We start from the raw sequence: 21,854 nt of genomic DNA, 5'->3' as shown, positions 1-21,854 counted from the left end.
CTGAGGAAGGACCTAAGGTGCTGAGCGAAATTAAATATGTCCTCCCTTGTAAGGAATGCTGAGGTAACCCTTCATTTCAATGGGCTGTATAAAAGCAATTTTCTTTCTTTTTTTTTAATTAAAAAAAATTTTTTTTTACTTTTGAGAGGGAGTGACAGAGCAGGAGTGGGGGAGGAGCAGAGAGAGACACAGAATCAGAAGCAAGCTCCAGGCTCTGAGCTGTCAGCACAGAACTCGATGCAGGGCTCGAACCCATGAACCGTGAGATCATGACCTGAGCCAAAGTCAGCCATTTAATCGACTGAACCATCCAGGCGCCCCTATAAAAGCAATTTTCAAAACAGTCATGATCTTTCCTAAATATCTTGGAAATAACAGGGAATAGAAAAATGAAGATTTGAATTCAAAATCAACATCAGGGGTGCCTTTGCCTGGGTGGCTCAGTCGGTTAAGCATCCGACTTTGGCTCAGGTCATGATCTCGCAGTTTGTGGGTTCACACTCTGCATCAAGCTCTATGCTGACAGCTCAGAGCCTGGAGCCTGCTTCGAATTCGGTGTCTCCCTTTCTGTCTGCCTCTCCCCCACTCATGTTCTGTCTCTCTCTCTAAAATAAACAAACATTGGAAAATTTAAAAAAAGTCAACATCAAGTTGGGGGGTGGCAGTTTTCCTGGGGGAGGGTCTAAAAGATGATTTGTACATTTAAATGTTTTAACTTGTTTTTCTTTGTGCCACATCCAGGTAAGCATCTTTAGGAGCTGAAACATAGTTTACATGTTGTTATTATTACTTGTTGAAATAGGTGGGTAAGCAATACGCTGCCAGTGGAATATCAGCAGGACAACAGAGCGACAGGAACAGAGATTTAGGTCCAGATTGTGTTAGGAATGTGCCCAATTAGCTCTAAGTGGATTTTCAGCCTTTTCTTCCCAATACCCTTGCAGGAGAGGACACGCTGGCATCAGTTACAATATCCTTCACACCGATTATCTCTGTTGGCAGGGACCGAGAGGAGGGCAGGGAGTCTCAGGGAAGCGGGGTGGGTGTGCTCTGAAAATCTTGTCCTTCCCAAGGTTTTGATCATTTCCCCACCCACCACGCTTGGGAATCACCGGCCCGTGCAGTCATTCAGAGTGGTCTCTGGAAAAAAACCAATCCCAAGCCCTACTCATCTGTGACTGCATGATGATAAACTGTTAACTCACAGAAGACGATGGCTGGGCAAGAGAAACAGATTCTAAATTCAAAATGCTACCAGGACGCCTGGGTGACGCAGTCAGTTAAGTATCTGATTCTTGATCATGGCTCACCTCATAATCTCACAGTTCATGAGTTCGAGCCCCACATCAGGTTCTGCACTGATGGTGTGGAGCCTGTTTGGGATTCTGTCTCTCCTTCTTTTGGCCCTTCCCCTGCTTATGCTCTCTCTCTCTCTCTCTCTCTCTCTCTCAAAATAAATAAGTAAACTTAAAAAGAGAGAGAGAGAGAACAAAATGCTATCCCCAAAGTGATATAAAACAAAAGGGAATCAAGTTTAAGAAGAAAGCCCTCTCTTTTTGGCATAGCTTATTTCCTCCACTTGAAGTCAAGAACTATGTCTTACTTGGGTTTAAGTAAGGTTCTTAATAAAAGTTTGAACTGATAATATAGGTAGAGGGAAAAAAGGGCCAGATGTGCAAGCAGGTGCAGGCAAGAAGACCTAAAATGCATTTTCTATTCTTTCTGGCATGCCGGAAAGACGGATCCTGAAAGAGGAAATGAAGCACTATGAGCAAAAAGGGGAAAGCACTCCCAGGCACGTATATAGGAAGATGATGTGTACAGTCGTTGACTCAAGCCTCTAAAGAAGGAGTCTGGCCTCCAATGACTGTACAGGGACTTGGAGAGAATGCGGAGACGAAACAAAGATCCCAAAAATGATCAAGAGTCAGAAACTCAAATCCAGTCTTGGACAGATGAGGTCCCAGGGGAATGCGATATGAGTGTCCCCAAAACGACCAGCTTCCAGGCACTCCCCGATCCTAAAGAGGCCTGCAGCAGAGGAAGTGGGCTTCTGCCTGCAGGCAGGGCTGGGTCAGACAGCAGGGGATCTGCAAACGTCCACCTCCTCGCTTGATACCGGGAAGCAGACGGGCTGTGGGATGGAAATGTTCAGGACCAGTCTGACACCTGGACACTGCTTCTGAACGCAGGAGGGCTCTCAGCACTGCTGGGGAACTCTTTGCCTCCAACTGGGTCCGTATTTCATTCCTAGGAGCAGACTGTGGTCTGTCTCCTCTTGTTAACTTACCGAAGGAGCAGGCTGTCTTCACCTTCCATTTACCTTCCCTTCACTCCTCCATCCACCATGGTCTCCTGTTAACACTACTGAACTGCAGTCGTGACCTCTAGCCCCTTGCCTGCTGCCTCGATGGCTATCATCTCAAGTCATCTGCTCAGAAAGGACCAGTCTGCAAAGCCTTCCTCTATGGTCCCACAAAGTCCTGTACATGTGCCTGTTATATTCTGGCGTGGTCCCACAATGGCTTGCATATACCCATGTTATATTCGTGGTAAGAGCCAAGATTGATGGGTATTTACTGTGTGGCTAGATCCAAGTACTGTACATGTGCCAACATACAGTCCTTCAGACAAGCCCTCGAAGTAGGTACTGTTTCCATTTCACAGAGAGGGCACAGAGGTGGTAAGTGACTTACTCAAGGCCACACAGTAAATGGGAGAGCCAGGATTCTAACCCAGGCAGATTCTCTCCTGAGGCCCTGTTCTCCACTACTCTGCTCTACTGTTTCTGTGACAGCATTAATTACACTGCTAAGATTTCATGTCTGTCTCTCCCCATAAACCCTGAGCTTCTAAAGGGTAGGGGAATCCTATTCACCTTTGGACCCCCAGGGCTCCCACGAGGCCTGGCACTGGCACATACTGAACAGATGTTTACTGCATGAATGGGCAAGTGCATGGTAGTGAGAATTGCCAAACATGGGAATTATTTGCCAAAAAAAGCCTGAAAAATCCCATTCTGTAGGCTGGGTAGTTTCCTCCACCTGTAAGATGGAGAGCATAGTGATACTGGTCTGAGCGGTGTTGTGAGGATTCTATGAAAAGATGAAACAAGGAGCTCAGCACTGGGCCTGGTGTGTGGTAAGTAGTCAGTGAATGTTGGTTGTTATGATTACTAATTACCATTATCTTATTAGGGTTCTTCTCTAGGGGCCTTTAGAGTCACAAGAGTCTCTTCATTCTGGAATTTTTTTTTTAAAAAGATATAAAAAGGGTTTTTTAAATCTTTATTTTTGAGAGAGAAAGAGAGAGAGAGAGAGGGTAGGGGCAGAGAAAGAGGGAGACACAGCATCCAAAGCAGGTGCCAGGCTCCGAGATATCAGCACAGAGCATGATGCGGGGCTTGAACTCATGAACTACAAGATCATGATCTGAGCTGAAATAGGATGCTTGACTGACTGAGCCACCCAGGCGCCCTTGTTTTGCTTTGTTTTGACTTTTGTTTTACGGTACAACAGCCTTTACTGTTTGCTTCAGGAAGCAGAAGGGCACCAGGGGCAGTTTCAAAGCCTACTGTCTCTGTCTCCCAGAAAAGCCAGTCTGGAAATTTTTTAGTGAACATGGCTAGAAGAAATTGGTTAAACTAGATGACTTGTCAAGATGCCTCTTGGCTTAGTAGCTAGTAGGTACAGGTGGTAAGGGCGACAGAGATGGGAATGTTTATCTATGCTCCAGAAAGTAAGAATTAAAAAGCAGTACTGAAAATAATCTTCTTAAAACTTATTTATTTGAGAAAGAGAGAATGCACTAGCACGAGTGGGGGAGGGGCAGAGAGAGAGGGAAAGAGAGGACCCCAAGCAGGTTCCATGCTGTCAGTGCAGAGCCCGGCATGCGGCTCCATCCCGTAAATCGTGAGATCATGACCTCAGCAGAAATCAAGAGTCAGATGCTTAACTGACTGAGCCACCCAAACACCCCTGAAAATAATCTTTTATTTCATAAGGGGTGGGGGAAGGAAAAGTTGTTTTCTTCAGGGAAGGACCCTTGCCAGTTTCAGTTTGTTAAAAACATGTCAACTTTTGCAGTTTCAAATATTCAATAAGAAAGCAAATTAAATAAGCATCTTAAGCACAAATAGAATTCAAACATTAGTTTCCAAACGGTTGTCTATGAGAATAAATTCAAATGCTATAAATTAGATCTTTAACCTCTGAATAAAAATGATTAAAATTCCATAACTTACTAAATATAAATACAAATTCCATGATCGAGAGCTGGTGTTTAGTTTCGCTTACTACAGCACTGCGGGACAGATGAAGAATCGAGTCCTTGGCTGCATGATAGTTCACAGCTGGTCCCTCTTCTAAGTGTGTCAATGGAAATTAGGGCTCATTGTCTAAGCTATTTATACACATATGCGAAGCGCAACCACATTTAGAAACATAGTACTTTCTCATAGCTGTGGCGAGCCAGCCATTTCAGACTTCTGTTAAAAATTAAACCTTTTGGTTGAGTTGCTTTTTTTCCTGATGTCAAAGATATTGTCATGGGACTTTTTTTTTTTTGACAAGGCAATCTTTATTATGTATTATTCATAGCTCTCTTTGTCCTTTCTAGTGCCATTTGCTAGCCTTGGATTATTATTCTTGTATCTGTTTCAGACTACCTTTCTGCATTTCATTCAAATGTAATTTGGGTTCCAACTGTAGATATCACAGACAGAAATTAGTACGTATTAAGCATTCATAAGGTATACATTATTAGGAATAGTCTTAGACATGGAAATGATTCCATTCAGTTCCAATAAAACCAAATGAGAATTCCTGAACCTCTCTCCATAAAGGTGTATGGCAGATCAGGCCCTGGAGCTGGCTCTCTTCAACAAAAGGTAAGATTAAGAGGGCAGCAATGGGGACCTCCAGATCAGGGCTTCTCGAAAGTGGGCTTGTGTAAGAGTCACCTGGAGAAATGCTAAAACACAGACTCTTTATGTCCAGAGATTCTCCTGGACTCGGTAGGTCTGTTGTGGTGACTAGTAATTTGCATTTCTTATCTTTTTGAGAGGTGGGGAGGAGGCAGTGGGCAGAGAGAGGGAGAGAGAGAAAGAAAGTCCCAAGCAGACTCCACACCATCAGTGAGGAGCCTGACGCGGGGCTCACACCAACAAACTGTGATAGCATAACCTGAGCTGAAATCAAGAGTCAGACACTTAACCAGCTTAACCACACAGGTGCCCCAATACTTTGCATTTCTAATGTGTTTCCCTGGGATCCTGAAGTTGCAGGTCCAGGGCCCTCTCTTTGAGAACAGCTGCTTTGTCAATCACAGGACTAAAACAAAATCGTCTGGAAGGTCCAAGTCTTCCAGCCTGCTATGCTTGCAAGGTACCAAAGGACCACAGATGAAGGCTACCATCCGTGGAAATGGATGTAGGAGTACAGCCTACTAGAGCTCCATTAGCTATGTAACCCTGCTTATCTCCAGGAAGTAGGGTTTTATTTTATTTTATTAAAAAAAATTTTTTTAATGTTTTATTTATTTTTGATACAGAGAGAAACAGTGCATGAGAGGGGGAGGGGCAGAGAGAGAAGGAGACACAGAACCGGAAGCAGGCTCCAGGCTCTGAGCTGTCAGCACAGAGCTTGACATGGGGCTCAAACCCACGAACGTGAGATCTGACCTGAGCCAAAGTCAGGCTTAACCGACTCAGGAGCTTGACCTAAGCCTCAGGAGGCTTAACCAACTGAGCCACCCAGGCGCCCCAGGAAGTAACATTTTAAAATCTTAGATATCAAAGCTTAACAGTCATCTTCTTGTTACTCAGAACTCGTGCAAATTACCATAGTTCATGAGCCCCTGAACAGAGATGCTCCAATGTCTCATGACCACCATTTATTTAGATCAAAGGAATCCATTCAAATGGTGGGTGGCCTTTCGTGGCTGACTGTAGGAGAGGAGTCCTCAAAAGGAACTTGCCACGTTTATTTATCCATTCCCCTAAGGCCCTTCCAACACTTAGTTTTCATTGTTATAAAATACATGGCAAGGAAGATACTGGGTTATACTGGAATATTCTCATTCGTGAATATGGATATTTCTGTGGGACAGATCATTAGAAAAAGAAATCCTAAATTGGATCAAAGGCTATCACATTCTTTATGTATACAGTGTCTTTATTTCTTACATTCCAGTGCTCGGCCTATGACCATCTTTCAAGTCTCTAAAAGAAGTTACTACTACATGAGTAATTCCATGAGTAATTCTTTCATTCTAGTATTTTGGATTCCTTATTTTATAGAGTATAAGATCCAAATAAAATCATCACAATATCTTTTCATTTTTTTTGTACAGTTAATGTCACCTGGTCAGTGAACACTGTTTACTAAATACCATCTTCTGCTGATACATGGAAGAAAAGAAGATATTTTTAAAAAAGAAACAAAATCTAGCTTCTGATCATATGCCAAAGTATATTAAAATTGTATCTGTTGGGGGTGCCTGGGTGGCTCAATCGGTTAAGCGTCCAACTCTGATCTTGGCTCAGGTCACGATCTCACAATTTGTGAGATCAAGTCCCACATCGGGCTCTGTGCTGACAGTGTAGAGCCTGCTTGGGATTGTCCCTGTCCCTCTTTCTCTGTCCCTCCCCTGCTAGCTTTCTGTCTCAATATAAATAAATAAACTTACAAAAAATTGTATCTGTTGGGAAGATATGTGCTCCAGTCCCACTGAGTATTTCCCGATTCCTGAAACCCTCTGAGCAGCTTTCCTCTACAGGCTTTGGAATATCCTTTTCTACTCGTTTCCACACTACCACTTCCAGCCCCCTCCTGACCCTGGCATCATTTCTGAAAAGAAGCCTCCTGATGCCTCCAGTCTAGGTCAGGTTTCTTCCTATGTGCTCCTATAGCACCACACTCTTTTCTTTCAGAAAACCTGGTATGTAATTATGTATTCATTAGAGTTACTGTATGATTAACAAGACCGTAAATTCAAAAGATCAGGGACCGTGTTTGTGTCTGCTTTTGGTACCATTTTGACCAGAGCATCTAGCTGAGTGTCTGGCTTATAGGTGAAGCTCAATAATTACAGAGAGAAAAAGAGAGACTCTGAAAGAATGAGCATAAATGAATAGGAATACGTGACTTCTTAAAAGTCTTGAGTAAACAGAAATACTTCTTCTTTAAAATTTTTTTTAAGTTTTATGTATTTAAATAATCTCTATATCCAACATGAAACTTGAACTCATGACCTCGAGATCAAGAGTCGCATGCTCTCCTGAATGAGCCAGTCAGGTGCCCCAGAAGTATTTCTTCTCACTATAGATCTTCAGTACAGTATTTGAGTACTTAGTCTTTATGAAAAGAAAAAAATGTAACATTAAAGAAATTTTTGGAAGTGAAAAACAATTCACCCTTGTACAACCACCCTAAGAGAGAAGCTATTCTTTCTTACAGTTTTTTAAAATCTTTGTCCAAATGCATATTTTATAAAATACCGCCATTCATGACATGAAGAGGCTAGAGCTAGAAACAAAATTTTATGTGACAGTTTCTTCTCAGAGAAGTAGAGTCTCCTTTTACAGAAAAGTGAACACAAAGATAAATATCGTAACTTGCAAGGCTATTCAATAGAAAACCAAAGGCTCATGATTAGAGCGTAACGGTACACCTCCACACCAGAGTTTGGGTGTGGCATTACACACCTGTTTTTATAAGTTAGACGAACAGTTCTCGAACCTTCCCATTTCCCAGGCTGCTGTTCTTTGGAAGCCTGTTCCCACTTAGAAATAATGTCACAAATCTAGAAGGGAGGAGGAAAATGGAGATTTACAGCCATTTTCAAATCAGCATTTTTGGAAGACAAGCGTGTCTGCAGACTGAAAAATTTCCAATGAATATGACCAAACCAAATGGACTGAAACCTTTTGTTTTAAGCTTCTGGGGACCTTTGGTTTTAGATTTAATTATACATTGCTCTTTGGTCCACTTATGCTTTTGGACACCCATTAACTCTGGACTGAAGCCATGAATTTCTTACTCAAAAAGGAATCTTAATGAAAGACTGCATGAGAAACAAGAAGATTCCAGGAATCATTTCATAATTTAATCACCGAAGAAGCAACTTTTCCATCTTCTGAGTTTATAAGGATTGGAATTACTGAAGTTATCTCAAAGAAATTTGAAATACAGTCTTTAGACTCCTTGATTGGGAAAGAATAAAAATTCTTCAGGAACCAAATAAATATTTGCTTATTTTTTAACAGGTCATTTAGAGAATTATAAATAAAAGTCTTTAAAACTATGTGATAAGCAGTTATTCAGCTACCCCCTACTGTTTGCTCAGCTCAAATCAACCAAAACTACTAGCTTATCTTCTTGACTAATTATTAACAACAGTGCTCTAGGAATGTGTGTCTCAAAATTTACATTTGAATTTGCTAAACTAAATCGGATGTAGCTGAGCTAAAGAGAAAAAGACATTCACTTATCTAGATTTCCCAATATGTAGCCATATAGCAGGTGGGCAGGCGTGGGAGGCAGGGAGCACACCTACTAGCCAACATTTCTGATGAACTCCATATAAGTATGAACCTCAATAGTATTCTATGGAACCCCTTCAGGCCCCAACAGGCTGATCTGCAGGTGAAACTGAGCTTTGATAGTTTGATGAAGTAACTGACATTTTATGTTCTCTGAACTTATGGGAGCTATTACTTATGAGTCTACTTCTTCTCCTATTCTGCCCCAATTCTTTCATCTTCAAATCACAGGAATACCTTCACCCCATAACAAGGCACTTATTTCCAAGAGCAACAAAAACCATATCAAGTAGGGAAAGGGGCCAGACCCAGTTCTAGCTGTGTGATCTGGGGTAAATAAGTTTCTCCTCTTGGGCTTCAGCTTCCTCGTTTGCAAAATAAGTGGGCTAATTCCTATCGGGTTCCTTATGGTTCCGTATTCTCTATTTCTAACTGTTACCACTGTTAGATCGGAACTTTATCAGTGTCATTTTACTATGACCTAGAAAAGATTTTTTTTAAGTCTTCCAGTGTTCCATTTTTGTTTAAGATTTTTCTGTTTGCAATTCCTTCTTTATCTCTGTAGGTCCACTTTCTACCCAGCCTTCAATGTCCAGTTCTACTCTTCCTTATTTTCTAGTGCTGACCGTCTGTGAAACATTCACAGCACCCATAAAACGTGTATCACTCTCAACTCGAGGCTACGGTCATCAGTGGATAAGGCTGTTCTTCCCCAAGCCAAGTTATAAGTTTACTGCGGACAGGGACCACTTCTGGTCCTTCTTTGCACTCCCCACAGGGTCCAGCCCGGCTCCGCTGACATCACAAAGAAATATTGCCTTGTGAATGAATACAATAAAAAGCTATTGTATTAAAGCGTCCATTCTTATTACCCTACTGGTCAGGGTATTATTACTATTATTAATCTTTCTCCTGTCTTAACAAGGAATATATGTGCGTGTGAGGATTGTGTACCAAGAATTCTATGACTTCAACAAAGTCTCGCAACCTTTTTTTTTTTTAATTGGGAAGATTAGATACTTAGAATTTTAAAAATCTCTTGAACTAAGCATTTTGCAAATAGCAAAAAGTAGCCTCTCTGCTGTTTGCGGGTCTGCCTTCTCAAAAGGAGTTGGCTTTACCTTGATGTTTCCTTGAAGACAATGCTCTAAATCCCGGCCAGAGGGATCATCTGTGAATAACGCAAAGCCAGACTGTGTTGGCTTTCTCATTCCTGTATCCTGGTTCAAAGTATTCAAAAACTCTTCCACTGTGGTGGATGCATCAAATCCAACTACCTAAGCAGGAATAACAACATTGTTCTCTTAATAAAAGGAACGATGTACATTTCAAACTTAAATTTCAAAAAGGAGTTAAAGGAGAAACAGGCTATATTTGATGCATGATTAATGATAACGTATATTTATCTAGGTGCTTAAACTCCCCCCACACCAAAGCTCCACTGGAGAAAATTAATGTCATCTTAATTGCTAGCTTGCTGTAAGAATTTAGAAATCTTGGCTTCAGCCAGCAGACATGAATTCAAAATACAAAGATCATCTGACAGCTATAAACATCTTGCAGAGGTATCATGCCTACCTACTAAAAGCAAACCAAGAACTACAGTACAATACAAAATCTTTGAGCAAATGAAAAAAAATTGCAAGAGAAATGCACTTAAACAGTCACAGGGATGTAAGTGGAGCATAGAGAATATAGTCAATATCCTTGTAATAACTTTGTATGGTGACAGGTGGTGACCAGACTTATCTTTGTGATCATTTAGTGATGTAGATCAATGTTGAATCACCCTGTTGTACACCCAAAAGTAATTAACACTGCGTGTCACCTGCATTTCAGTTAAAAATGAATAGAAAAAAATACATAACGTTTGTTTCTGTAATATGCAGTTACTTGTGTGAATTCTGTGATAAAAAGCTCTGGCCAGAAGACTGTCAGCTTTGGAACATGTTTGCTTCAGGTAATAAGTGAACATCTGTATCTGAGAACTGCAAGGGCCTGGAGGAATTTTCCCACATAATTCCTGCAATTTGGAGACTTTAAAAAGACCAAACTTGTCCACACCCACAGTCAGTAATTATTTTCTCATTTAGCAAGTGCACTGGTTAGGAAAGGTGTCAACCAAAGTAGTTTTGATTTTCTTCAGGAGAGGGGCACCTGGGTGGCTCAGTTGGTTAAGCGTCTGGCTTTGGCTCAGGTCATGATCTCACGGTTCGTGGGTTCGAGCCCCGAGTCAGGCTCTGTGCTGACAGCTAGCTCAGAGCCTGGAGCCTGCTTCACATTCTGTATCTCCCTCTCTCTCTGACCCGCCCCTATTCCCACTGTCTCTCTCTGTCTCTCAAAAAGAAATAAAGAACATAAAAAAAATTTTTTTTTAATTTTCTCCAGAATTAGAAGGGCCGTAAAGCTCCTCCCTTATTTGGCTCAAGGTGGATTCTAGTTTGAATCCTTCTTAGAACAACTGTTTCAAGACTCAGCTGTTCTAATGGAAGCCATAATGTATTTGCACATTGACGGTCGCTGCCGGGTGCTGACGAAGGTAGGCAGACAGTCTCGCTTCTCTGCTCCACTCAGGATTCAAGGTTAGGCAAGCAGGCCTTCAGCAGAGCGTGACCCACCTGATATATCCCATTCATGAAGTGCACGGGGATACTGAAGGGCAAAGAGTGATGATAAGGGTTTCGAAGAAGGGTTGAAAGAATTTCCATTCTTGACGGTCTTGCTTCTCGGTCTCCATTTTGTTGTGTTCTTTCTACACACCGCTGGCAGTAAATCGCGTATTTTCCAAATTCTGTCCTATAACATACAACCTAAGATAAAGTCTAGGAGTAAATTTAAGACAACCTAATATATTAGGTTGGTGTACATTACAATGTCTTCTGCTAATTTTGACTAATTTTTCTTTCTGAGTGATAATGTTAAAGTGTTACAACTTTTCTCAAATTCTCTTTCTTTACTTTTGCAACTGACTGAATCAAACTTCCCCACAAAGCATTTCCCCTCTTTGTTGTATTATTATCATCACAAAATGAATTTAAAGTTACCAGTCATTATATAGTCAATAGACAGTAATCATATTAACAAACACAAAGGAAATAATTGTATAAAAATAGTATAACTTAGGAAACACATGATGTAGCAGAGCTCTCTTTTGAGGTACATGGAGGTCACTGCTTGATTGCTAAACAAGGTAAGAAAATATCTCCAAATAAATACATGTATTTTCCTTCTTTACCCTATAAAACATGCACTTCTTTAAATCTTTTAAGCATTAAACAAAACCACTGGTGTAAATAAATACAAAAGCTGGATGGAGATTCTATTTGTCCTCATTTGTTACATATAATTTTTATAAAAACAGACTGATAATACCTTCAAATATGTTTGTATTGTGAAATGCCTTCTAGGTAGACTTTAAAATGTCACCCTTTAGGGGCGCCTGGCTGGCTCAGTTGGTAGTGTGTGCTACCCTTGATCTCGGAGTTGTGAGTTTGAGCCCCAAGTTTGGATAGAGATTAATTTTAAAAAGTCTTTAAAATGTCACCCTTTGTCTAGGGTGAAGAGTCAGTGACTGCAACTAAAATCACATGATGTTGCAGCAGCTGGCTGGCTCAGCTGGGAGAGCATGGGACTCTGGATCTTGGGGTTATGAGTTCAACCGCATGTGGGGTGTAGAGATTACTTAAAAGCAAACTTGGGACCCCTGGGTGGCTCAGTCGGTTGAGCATCTAACTTCAGCTCAGGTCATGAGCTCATGGTTTTGTGGGTTTGAGCCCTGCATCGGGCTCTGTGCTGACAGCTTGGAGCCTGGAGCCTGCTTTGGATTCTGTGTTTCCCTCTCTCTGTCCCTTCCCCACTCATGCTCTGTCTCTCTCTGTCTCTCAAAAATAAAGAATAAAAAAAAGATAATAGTCTCCAAAATAGAATATGAATTGGGGAATACTTTCCCACTATTTCCAGTTTGTTTTGTCTCATTGTGTTGGTCTGTTTTAGACCCAGAGTCTATTTAAGCAACCTAATGTGAACTTGTTGCACAAAATGATCCTGATAACACTTGGTTGAGTGCCCTGGGTCTTACTGTAAGTAAGCCATTCTGATAGGTGGATTTTAAACATCTTTTTGAAGGGAGTAAAAATTCTGAAGCAATTCAAGTACACACAAGTACTAAAGGAGGGAAGACCATCAAGGAAGTTTTCCTACATAAAAGAAAAATGTAGAGATGGGGCGCCTGGGTGGCTCAGGGGGTTAAACATCCTATTTCAGCTCAGGTCATGATCTCTCAGTTCATGAGCCGGAGCCCCACATCAAGCTCTGTGCTGACAGTTCAGAGCCTGGAGCCTGCTTCAGATTCTGTGTCTCCCTCACCCTCTGCCCCTCCTCCACTTGCGTTCTGTCTCTTTCAAAAATAAATAAACATTAAAAAAGAGTATTCAATGTAGAGAAAAGTAGCCATCGGGAAAATGAAGGTAACAAAATAGTCGCTTTTATCGAATGAGCACCCACAAGTGCTAAGTCATTCATCCCTGAAAAGTACATAGACTTTTCACTTAAAAATCACTCTTTGTCATTTTTTCAAGCTCTTATTGCAATCTTCTGTAAGAGACTTAACATAACAAAGGAAGTATTTGGCAAGCCTCACATGAATGACAACCACGGGCTTCCAGTGCCCACATTTGTTTCACAGGCTTTCCCACGAATGTACCTGGCAGGTTACTAGATACTTATGACTTATTGTAGACTTTCAGAGACCACATAAACGATCCAGCTGGCTAGTTTTCTGCACACCTGGAATCTGCATTCCTCTTTAGATGGAGTCTGAGGAGCCACAGGAAAGGATGGTGGGGAAGGAAGAGCCCAACACAGAGAGCCAAGAGCTGCCAGCCCTGGGCAAAGAGAAGCACCACAGGTTAGACACCACCTGGCAGTCAGAGACCCGAGTGAGAACCAGTGTGACTGACGGAGGTGATGAAGAAAGGGATGATGGGGTCGTTCTTGGTCCCCAAATGTTTGTGTTTGCTTCCACATCGACATTATCTGCTTAGAGCATTTATAATACATAAAAACACAAAACCTCCACATTCCATAATCTATCTAAGTTGTATACGCTATTGTCCATAACCGAGGTACCAAAGGTCATATAGATGCGGCAGTTCTTTTTGACAACATACTCAAAGATTTGGGACACAGTTCCTTTTTTGTTAATTTATGTATTTTCTCATTCACTGAAATATAGTAATGGCTGTGAGGAAAGACAGACTGAAAAACGGGAAAAATTCATATACCCCAAACCAAAACCAATCTAATCGCACATGGGTGCATATATACATGCATATGTATATGTAGCAAGTATAAAGCTATTAACAGAGGTTATCTTTTTATAATAAGATTGTATTTTCTTTTGTTTTGTTTTGTATTCTCTTTTCTCCTTTATTATTTTGGATTAAGTATATCTTCAATCATTTTGTAAATGTTACATAAAAAAGAAGGAAGAGCAAAAAGATCCTGTCCCTGTTCTTGAGTTCCCTACAGTCTAGGAGAAGACATTATACGTTTTACAATAATTTACAATACAACACAGTTAATACCATGTCATAATTGTTTTAAGTATGCCCAGTGCAAGGATTGACTTAACTGCTGTGGGAGTCAGTAAGAACTCACTGGAGAGAGGTTGCCTGGGCTGACGGTAAAGTCTGCAGGATGGGAAGAGAGAAGGAGAGGGAGGTCCAGGTAACAGGAAAACTGGCAGGTTCAAGGTGAAGGGTGTGTAAAGGCACGGTGTGTCTGAAGAATAGGGTGCGTTTATCCTTCCAGTGTGTGCTGGATGCGGGAGGCATAAAATGAAGTGGAGAAAGAGGAGCCAGATTATGAAGGCTTCTCAACACAGATGAAGCTTAAATTCCAACCCTGCTCAGGCACCGGCCCCCCAAGGCCTGGGAAAGACCTTATGGAGTGTGTTTACGTGATTCTATGTTCTTTTAAAATGTGTGAAAGTAACATTTAAAAAAAAATAACACATTACTAATGGTATAAGCTTAAACTGTGCAAGCTTCAAGTCCTGTTAAATCTGGATCCCCTGAGAATACTATTAGCTAGGGGAAAATTTTCTGTTTTATTCTGCAGTTAATAGGGGTTCATAAGCAAAGATTACAACAGGTATTCATGGAAGAGTAAATATCAGTGACCAAAGCCACCTGAAAATACATGCAACTGAACTAATAGTTAAAGAAATGTATCCTAAATCAATAGCGAAATACTCCTCTTTACCTGGGGAGAATTTAAAAGAAGAATTACATGGAACATTGTTAAAGGCATATGGAAATTCTAGAAATGGATTCAAAGAAATTCGGTGGACTTTTACACAGGGTCTAGGTTCAAAGTTGTCTACTGTAGGGGTATGTGTTATAAGAAAAATGACTGGAAAAACCCAAATGTGTAGTAATTGATATCAATGCACCATTAATGTTTTTGAAGAATGTGGAAGGATATCAGGGAAATGACTACATTCTACGGTTTTACAAAAGTAGTGCACGCTGCAACTTTAGTAATGTGAAAAACTGAGTGTGCAGATAAACATATAAACGGAAAGAATATACATCAAATATTAATAGCTATTTTTCTTTTTCATAAGTTTTGTATGTTTCACATGTCTATATTGACTATGTATCATTCTTATGGTGAGGAAGACAGCATCATTTCAAATTGCATGTATATCTATTGATGCATACCTGCAGCGGTCCTGGTTGATTCTGAGGCTGTCTCCGTCTTGTCTGTTTAATGAGCTGACAGCAAATTTCATTCTGTAGCTCAGGGTGCGTCAGACAGATTTGCAAAGCACTCTGGGCTAGAGATATGTGGTAATCAATCGCAGGCGAGTCAACGGCTGCATTTATGAAAAGCTGGCATGTCTGAATTTAACCAAAAAAAAAAGACGTATTCAAGGTGAGACATGATTAGATTTATTCTGCATGAATTATATTGATTCTCTTAAAAATTTTTTTTACATTTATTTATTTTTGAGAGACAGAGCACAAGTGGGGGAAGGCCAGAGAGAGAGGGAGACACAGAATCCAAAGCAGGCTCCAGGCTCCGAGCTGTCAGCACAGAGCCCGATGTGGGGCTTGAACCCATGAACCGTGAGATCATGACCTGAGCTGAAGTCGATGCTTAACTGGCTGAGCTACCCAGGCACCTCATATCGATTCTCTTCATAGCAACAGTTTTTGTTTAAAAGTATGGAATGAGATATATTATGGTAACACTAACCAAAGAAATCTAGAGTGGCTGCATGAATATCAAAGCGCAAAAAAACCCCACAAAAACAAATCAGATACAGTAGAATTCAGAGCAAGGAATTCTGCAGAGATAATGAGGGTCATTTCATAATGATAATGGGGGTCAGTCCTGCAAGAGAACATGACAGTCCCATACATTTACGTACTTAATAACACAGCTTCCACATATGTGGAGCAAAACCTGACAGGATTGCAAGAGAAAGCAGCTAATTCCACAATTATAGGTGGAGATTTCAATATCCCTTTCTTAATAATGGAGAGAACAGTGGATAGAAAAATCATTAAAGATATAGAAACTTGAACAACACTATTAACCAACTTGACCTAATTGACATTTATAGAAAATTCTACCCAAGAGCAGAATATGCATTCATTTAAAAAGTATACAGAACATTAATCATCTGTCACCACCAGACTATAAAATTCATATGAACAGTAACCGTGTCTTATTTATCTTTGTATTCTCTACACAGTGTAGGGTGACACAGTAAATGTTTCATGAATTAATACATTGAAAATATGATTAAATAAATATAATACATATTAAGGGTTAAAGGGAAGTGTTCATAAACACCAATGGTTGGCTTTAACTATTGCGTTGTTATATAGTAGGTAGTCTTTACCTCTTCTGAGAACAGAATAAAATCAAATCAATTTACTCTCTAATCTAAAGCACTGCTGCCCGAGAATTACACGAAATACTCAATGAAAAAAAGATTTCCACCATTAAATTTCATCATGTTAAGGAAGTATCTATCATTATTTTATGAATGTTGAATTTGTCAAACGCCTTTCGGCATCTTTGGAGCTGCCTGCCTGCCTGATAATAAATACTAGTAATAGCCTCCATTAGGGATGCTGGTTTCTGTTTACTAAGATTTTATTAGTTTTTGCAGAAAATGCTCTGTTCTGGGGTTTGGTACAAAGTAAAACTCACTTCACAAAAAGAATCAGGTGACTGAGAATTGCTTCAGAGTAACCCAATGTTGGAGAAGAAAACAAAACCAGCCATGTGTGGACAACTGCGGACCTGGGTGCCAAGTCCCTTGGAATATTTTCATAATATTTTCTCTACTGTTATATATGTTTGAGATTTCCCAAAACAAAAAGTAAAAGAAAACATGAGAATTGGGGAAGTTTTCTTCCTTTTCTATGCTTTGGGACAGTTTGAACAGGATTGACATGATCTATTCTGGCAAATTCATCTATTATATTTCATTCTCCATTCAACTTAGGCCATTTATACTTTGTGATAAAGTTCATTACTTCATCCAGATTTTCAAACATATTTGTATGGAGTTTTTCCTCACTGAAGTGTTTGTGTATTCCACAGAAGGATATATACATATATTTTTAATTTTAGAGAGAGCGAGCATGAGTGGGGAGGAGGGACATAGGGAGAGAGAGAAAGACTCTTAAGCAGGCTCCATGCTGAGTGTGGAGCCCTACACAGGGCTCGATTTTGCGACTCTGGGATCACAACCTGAGCTGAAATCAAGAGTCAGCTGCTCAAATGACTGAGCCACCTAGGAGGCCCTACAGGAGGATTAAGATGTTCCAGGGGCACCTGGGTGCTCAGTCTGTTAAGTGACTGACTTGATTTTGGGTCAGGTGATGATCTCACACTTGTGAGACCGAGCCCCACATTGGGGTTCCATGCTGACAGCATCGAGACTCTTGGGATTCTCTGTCACCCTCCTTCTGCCTCTCCCCAGTTCATGCTCATGTGCATGCTGTCTCTCAAAATAAATAAATAAAATTAAAAAAATAAACAAAACATTCTATTATGGTAATTTTAAAACATGAGTAAAAGTAAAAAGAATAGTATAATTCCCTTCTACCTTTTCTCTGGAGTATCATGTTATTTTTATCAATAAATACTTCCATATGTAGGTGACTGAGTGGCTCAGTTGGTTAAGCATCTGACTCTGGAGTTCAGCTCAAGTCATGATCTCATGGGTTTGTGAGTTCAAGCCCCATGTTAGGTTCTGGTTTGAAAGCACAGAGCCTGCTTGAGATTCTCTCTCTCTCTCGCTCTCTCGCTCTCTGCCCCCTCTCAGCTCATATACACTCTTTCTCTCTCTCAAAACAACTAAGTAAACTTAAAAAATACTTCAGTATAGATCTCCAATTGATAAAGGCTTCTTTCCCATAATCACCATATCATATCATACCCCCAAAATAATAATAATTTTGTTATCTAACAAACACGATTTTTTTGAGATGGGGAGAATATAGGCAAGAAGAAGCCAAATGAAAGACAAAAATTGAGACCTTAAGAAACTAGGGCAAAATGAACTACTAAGGTCATGATGTGGAATTAAGACCGTCATCCATGAAGGTGCATGAGATTCTGAGACTTGAGGAAAGGAGAAAATAAACTAAAGAATGTCTGTTAGCAGAGAATCTGGGTGGCTCAGTCAGTTAAGCATCCAACTTTGGCTCAGGTCATGATCTCATGATCCATGAGTTTGAGCCCTACATTGGGTTCTGTGCTGACAGCTCAGAGCCTGGAGCTGACTTCGGATTCTGTGTCTCCCTTTCTCTCTGTCCCTCCCCTCCTCATGCTCTGTGTGTCTCTCTCTCCCTAAAAATAAATAAACATTAAAAACTAAAAAAATGTCAGGGAGAGTGATTTGAGATGTTCATGTTTGATGCCCTCTAATCTTCTCAATGAAATAGAAGTTTGTTGGGTCACCTGGGTGGCTCAGTCAGTTAAGTATCTGACTTTAGCTCAGGTCATGATCTCAGTTTGTGGGTTTGAACCCCACATCAGGCTCTGTGCTGACAGCTCAGAGCCTGGAGCCTGCCTCAGATTCTGTCTTCCTCTCTTTCTCTCTGCCCCTCCTCTGATCACACTGTCTCTCTCTCTGTCTCTCAAAAATAAATAAAATATTAAAAAAAAAGAAGAAGAAATAAAAGTTTATTATGAAGAACATTACTGAGTAGGGCATTGGAGGGTGTGTGTGTGTGAGACACAAGACAAGCAAAAGAAGAGGGAGTCAGCTCTAAGGGTGAAGACCATGGATTTATATTGACTCTAGTTCACACATGGTGTTTGATGGTTTCTAGCCATGTGCACGCAATCAATGTGGAAATGGACAGGACACCAGCAATGATCTATGTTGGCATTTGGCTGAAGAATGCATGGAATTATGGGTCCCAAAGAACTATAAATATTAATGAAAGCCATCCAGACTGGATAAGGAAAGGAGAAAAGTGAAGAGATGGTTCCCATGCTCTTCTTTGATCTCAAAGAAAAGAAATGACTCAAAACAAAGGTCTTAGGATAAAAAATGGAAGAATAAGAAAATAAGAGAGCTTATAGGCTAAGAAATTATGATTATAGAAAGCGATATTCGAATTGAAGCTTTTAGAAGTGGTGTACTTGTAAGGACTGGTGGGGTCAGAGAATGGGTAGATGAAGGTAACTACAGGTGGCATTAAGAAAGAAGGTCAGGAATCTTAAGTCCATGGCATTGGTGAGTGAAGTGATAATGAAGTCATTCACCATCCTTAATGAAATCTGAAGAGTTACCAGAAAGTGAGTGAGAGATGAGGGGATAAAGAGCGATATAGTTGAATGGCAAATTTCAAGTGATTAGGGATTTCTTTTTTTAAACACTTCATTTATGTATGTATGTATGTATGTATGCATGTATGTACTGAGAGAGAGAAAGTAAGTGAGCAGGGAAGAGGGGCAGAGAGAGAGGGAGAGAGAATCTTAAGTAGGCTCCATGTTTAGTGAGGGGTCGGACTTGGGGCTCAATCCCATAACTGTGGGATCACGACCTGAGAGAAAATCAAGAGTCAGATATTCAACCGATTGAGCCACCCAGGCACCCCCTCAAATGTTCAGGGATTTCTAAAATAAGTTGAGTAATAAGAATTCGAGAATAGCACTGGAGAAGAAGGATGTTGAACCCTCTCCAATACTGAAGAAGGTACGATATGAGAAATCCCACCTTTTGAGGTGTGGAAGAGGAAATGATTCTTCTGACATTGTTTCCCACTGCCCAAACCATTTATAGTTTATTTCAGTAAATCCCAAATCCTCATTCAGAAAGCAGATTAAATTCACCTAATTTTATTTCAGAAGATTTTCTTAATGAGATGAAGTTTTGAATTTTTAAGAGTGAAAACTTACAACCAAAATTATTTATTTTTATTTTTTCCAATTAAAATTTTAGCAACATATAAGCCCATACAAAGTTTTACCTTAAATAATTTAATAGCTTCTGTCTGTAGAGCTTCAGAGGGTAGGGTTGTCAGTGGGGAAATGATTCCTTCTTTGCTGTGACACAAAGTAGGGTGTCTCCATATCTGAGAGGCTACATACATAATAAAATGTGGACAGAAAACAGAAGAATCACTTATTTTGGCCTCCCATTAACTAGCCCTTTAAATTAGCTTATTCAGGCCTGGCTCACAGCTTTAAGTCATACAGGTTGTGAAAAATCTTTGGTAACATTGTTTTATTTTAGTTTCCAGGTCATTGGGATTCTCATGTTTCTGTTTTGGATAAACTAAATCTAGGAGAGTTTGGTCTTAATATTCTAGGCTACCAGGGCACTATTACACACCTGAAATGTGCTAAGGATCAGTGACCTGGCTAGGGAAATGACTCTGAGAAGGAGCTGGAAAGAGACAGAGAGGAGAAGCCAAAGTAGAAGGAGACAGAAAGATAAACAGAAACTTGAAGACATTCCTAAAATCAACATTTATTAAATTCTTATGCTAGATATTGCAAGTAAAATATAATCTCTGTATTATATAAAGCATAGCATCGAATCTAGATTCCCAATGGGGATACCTGAGCTGTAAAAATTAATCTCAATGCAAAGCAATAAGTGTTATAAAAAGGTTAAATGCAAAGTGCATTGGGATATAGTTTTAACATTCATTCAGTACCTTTTATGAGTGAGACGCTGATGTGAAGTGGGCTTGCTAATTAATGAGGGGAGCTCCTGGGGTCGGTGGGAGGTTTTCAGGTTAGTGAGAAATGTGAAGGAAGGGGAGAGTTTCAGGCAGAAGGAATAATGTGAGCAAAGGTAGAAAGGTTACAAGACATGGCATATTGGGGAGTGATGGTGTCCCTGGAGCATAAGAACCAGTGAGAATCTTGGCCGATGACAGACAAAGCCAATGAAAAGATGACTAGATTGCAGGGATGCAGGGAGACAGGAACTCACAAAGTGAAAACTCCATTAGGCTAAGGGGTCTGTTTTATAAATGATAGAGCCTTATATGCTGTAAACTTACAAGGTTCTCCTTCAATATTGAGCAGTTTGCAAACCAGTTGTTCAAATTCAGATCCAACATTTACATTGTTACTTCCTGCTGCAACAGTCAAATGATAAAGCCAAGTGTCCTTAAAATCAAAATACATTAATAGAGATGTTAACTAAGATATAATTTTTGATGACTTAAAGGAAAAAAATAACTTGCATAAACCATAAAAAGCTTTGACAATGAAAAATTCTTTAATTTTTAAATAATAGCCAAAAGCCACATAGTCAAACAGTTCTGAAGCAGGCTCACTTGAATTACGTGCATAGTACCTTTTTCCATTGTTCACATTTTTATTGTTTTCTATAGAAGTTTCTTATAAAACCATGATAAAATTAAGTAAGTTAGTATGATGTTAAAAGACTAGAATAAATATAACCAGTTCATTTTCTTTTAAGAAACACAATAAGTCTATCAAATTGAAAGTCTGCCTCACAATACGTATGAATAACACATAAAAAATACTTGGGAAATCCAGAAAATTTAAAGAAGAAAACAATGCCCAGAAGGAACTTACCTCAACACAGTAAAGGCCATACTAGAAAAGCCCACAGCTAATATGACACTCAATGGTGAAACTGAAAGTTTTTCCTCTAAGATCTGGAACAAAGCAAGGATGCCCACTCTTGCTACTTCTATTCAATATAGCACTGGAAGTCCTAGCTAGAGTAATAGGGTAAGAAAAAGAAATAAAAGGCATCCAAATTGGGAAGGAAGAAGTAAAATTATCT

The 21,854-nt window shown here is 40.0% G+C and overlaps 1 protein-coding gene and 1 long non-coding RNA gene across 2 annotated transcripts in view; one reads left to right on the top strand and one right to left on the bottom strand.

Moving 5' to 3' along the window:
- PLEKHH2 (pleckstrin homology, MyTH4 and FERM domain containing H2) overlaps positions 1-21,854 on the bottom strand; it is a 98,282-nt gene that overhangs the window by 10,806 nt on the left and 65,622 nt on the right. Inside the window, exons 17-23 of the mRNA XM_029936217.1 lie at positions 21,097-21,205; positions 20,053-20,165; positions 15,268-15,447; positions 13,328-13,425; positions 11,161-11,338; positions 9,664-9,819; positions 7,706-7,803 (exon numbers count right to left, since the gene is read on the bottom strand). Of these exons, the coding sequence (XP_029792077.1) occupies positions 7,706-7,803; positions 9,664-9,819; positions 11,161-11,338; positions 13,328-13,425; positions 15,268-15,447; positions 20,053-20,165; positions 21,097-21,205 (932 nt within the window). The remainder of the gene's footprint in view (positions 1-7,705; positions 7,804-9,663; positions 9,820-11,160; positions 11,339-13,327; positions 13,426-15,267; positions 15,448-20,052; positions 20,166-21,096; positions 21,206-21,854) is intronic.
- On the top strand, positions 3,089-6,455 carry LOC115288979. The gene is made up of 4 exons (XR_003907309.1): positions 3,089-3,141; positions 4,844-4,888; positions 6,192-6,244; positions 6,352-6,455. It is a non-coding gene; the product is annotated as an uncharacterized LOC115288979 (long non-coding RNA).

The sequence above is a fragment of the Suricata suricatta genome, chromosome 4, assembly GCF_006229205.1.
Source record: "Suricata suricatta isolate VVHF042 chromosome 4, meerkat_22Aug2017_6uvM2_HiC, whole genome shotgun sequence".
NCBI classification, from domain to species: Eukaryota; Metazoa; Chordata; class Mammalia; order Carnivora; family Herpestidae; genus Suricata; species Suricata suricatta.
Note: the sequence above shows the minus strand (reverse complement) of the source record. Positions and strands in the feature narration are given on the sequence as shown.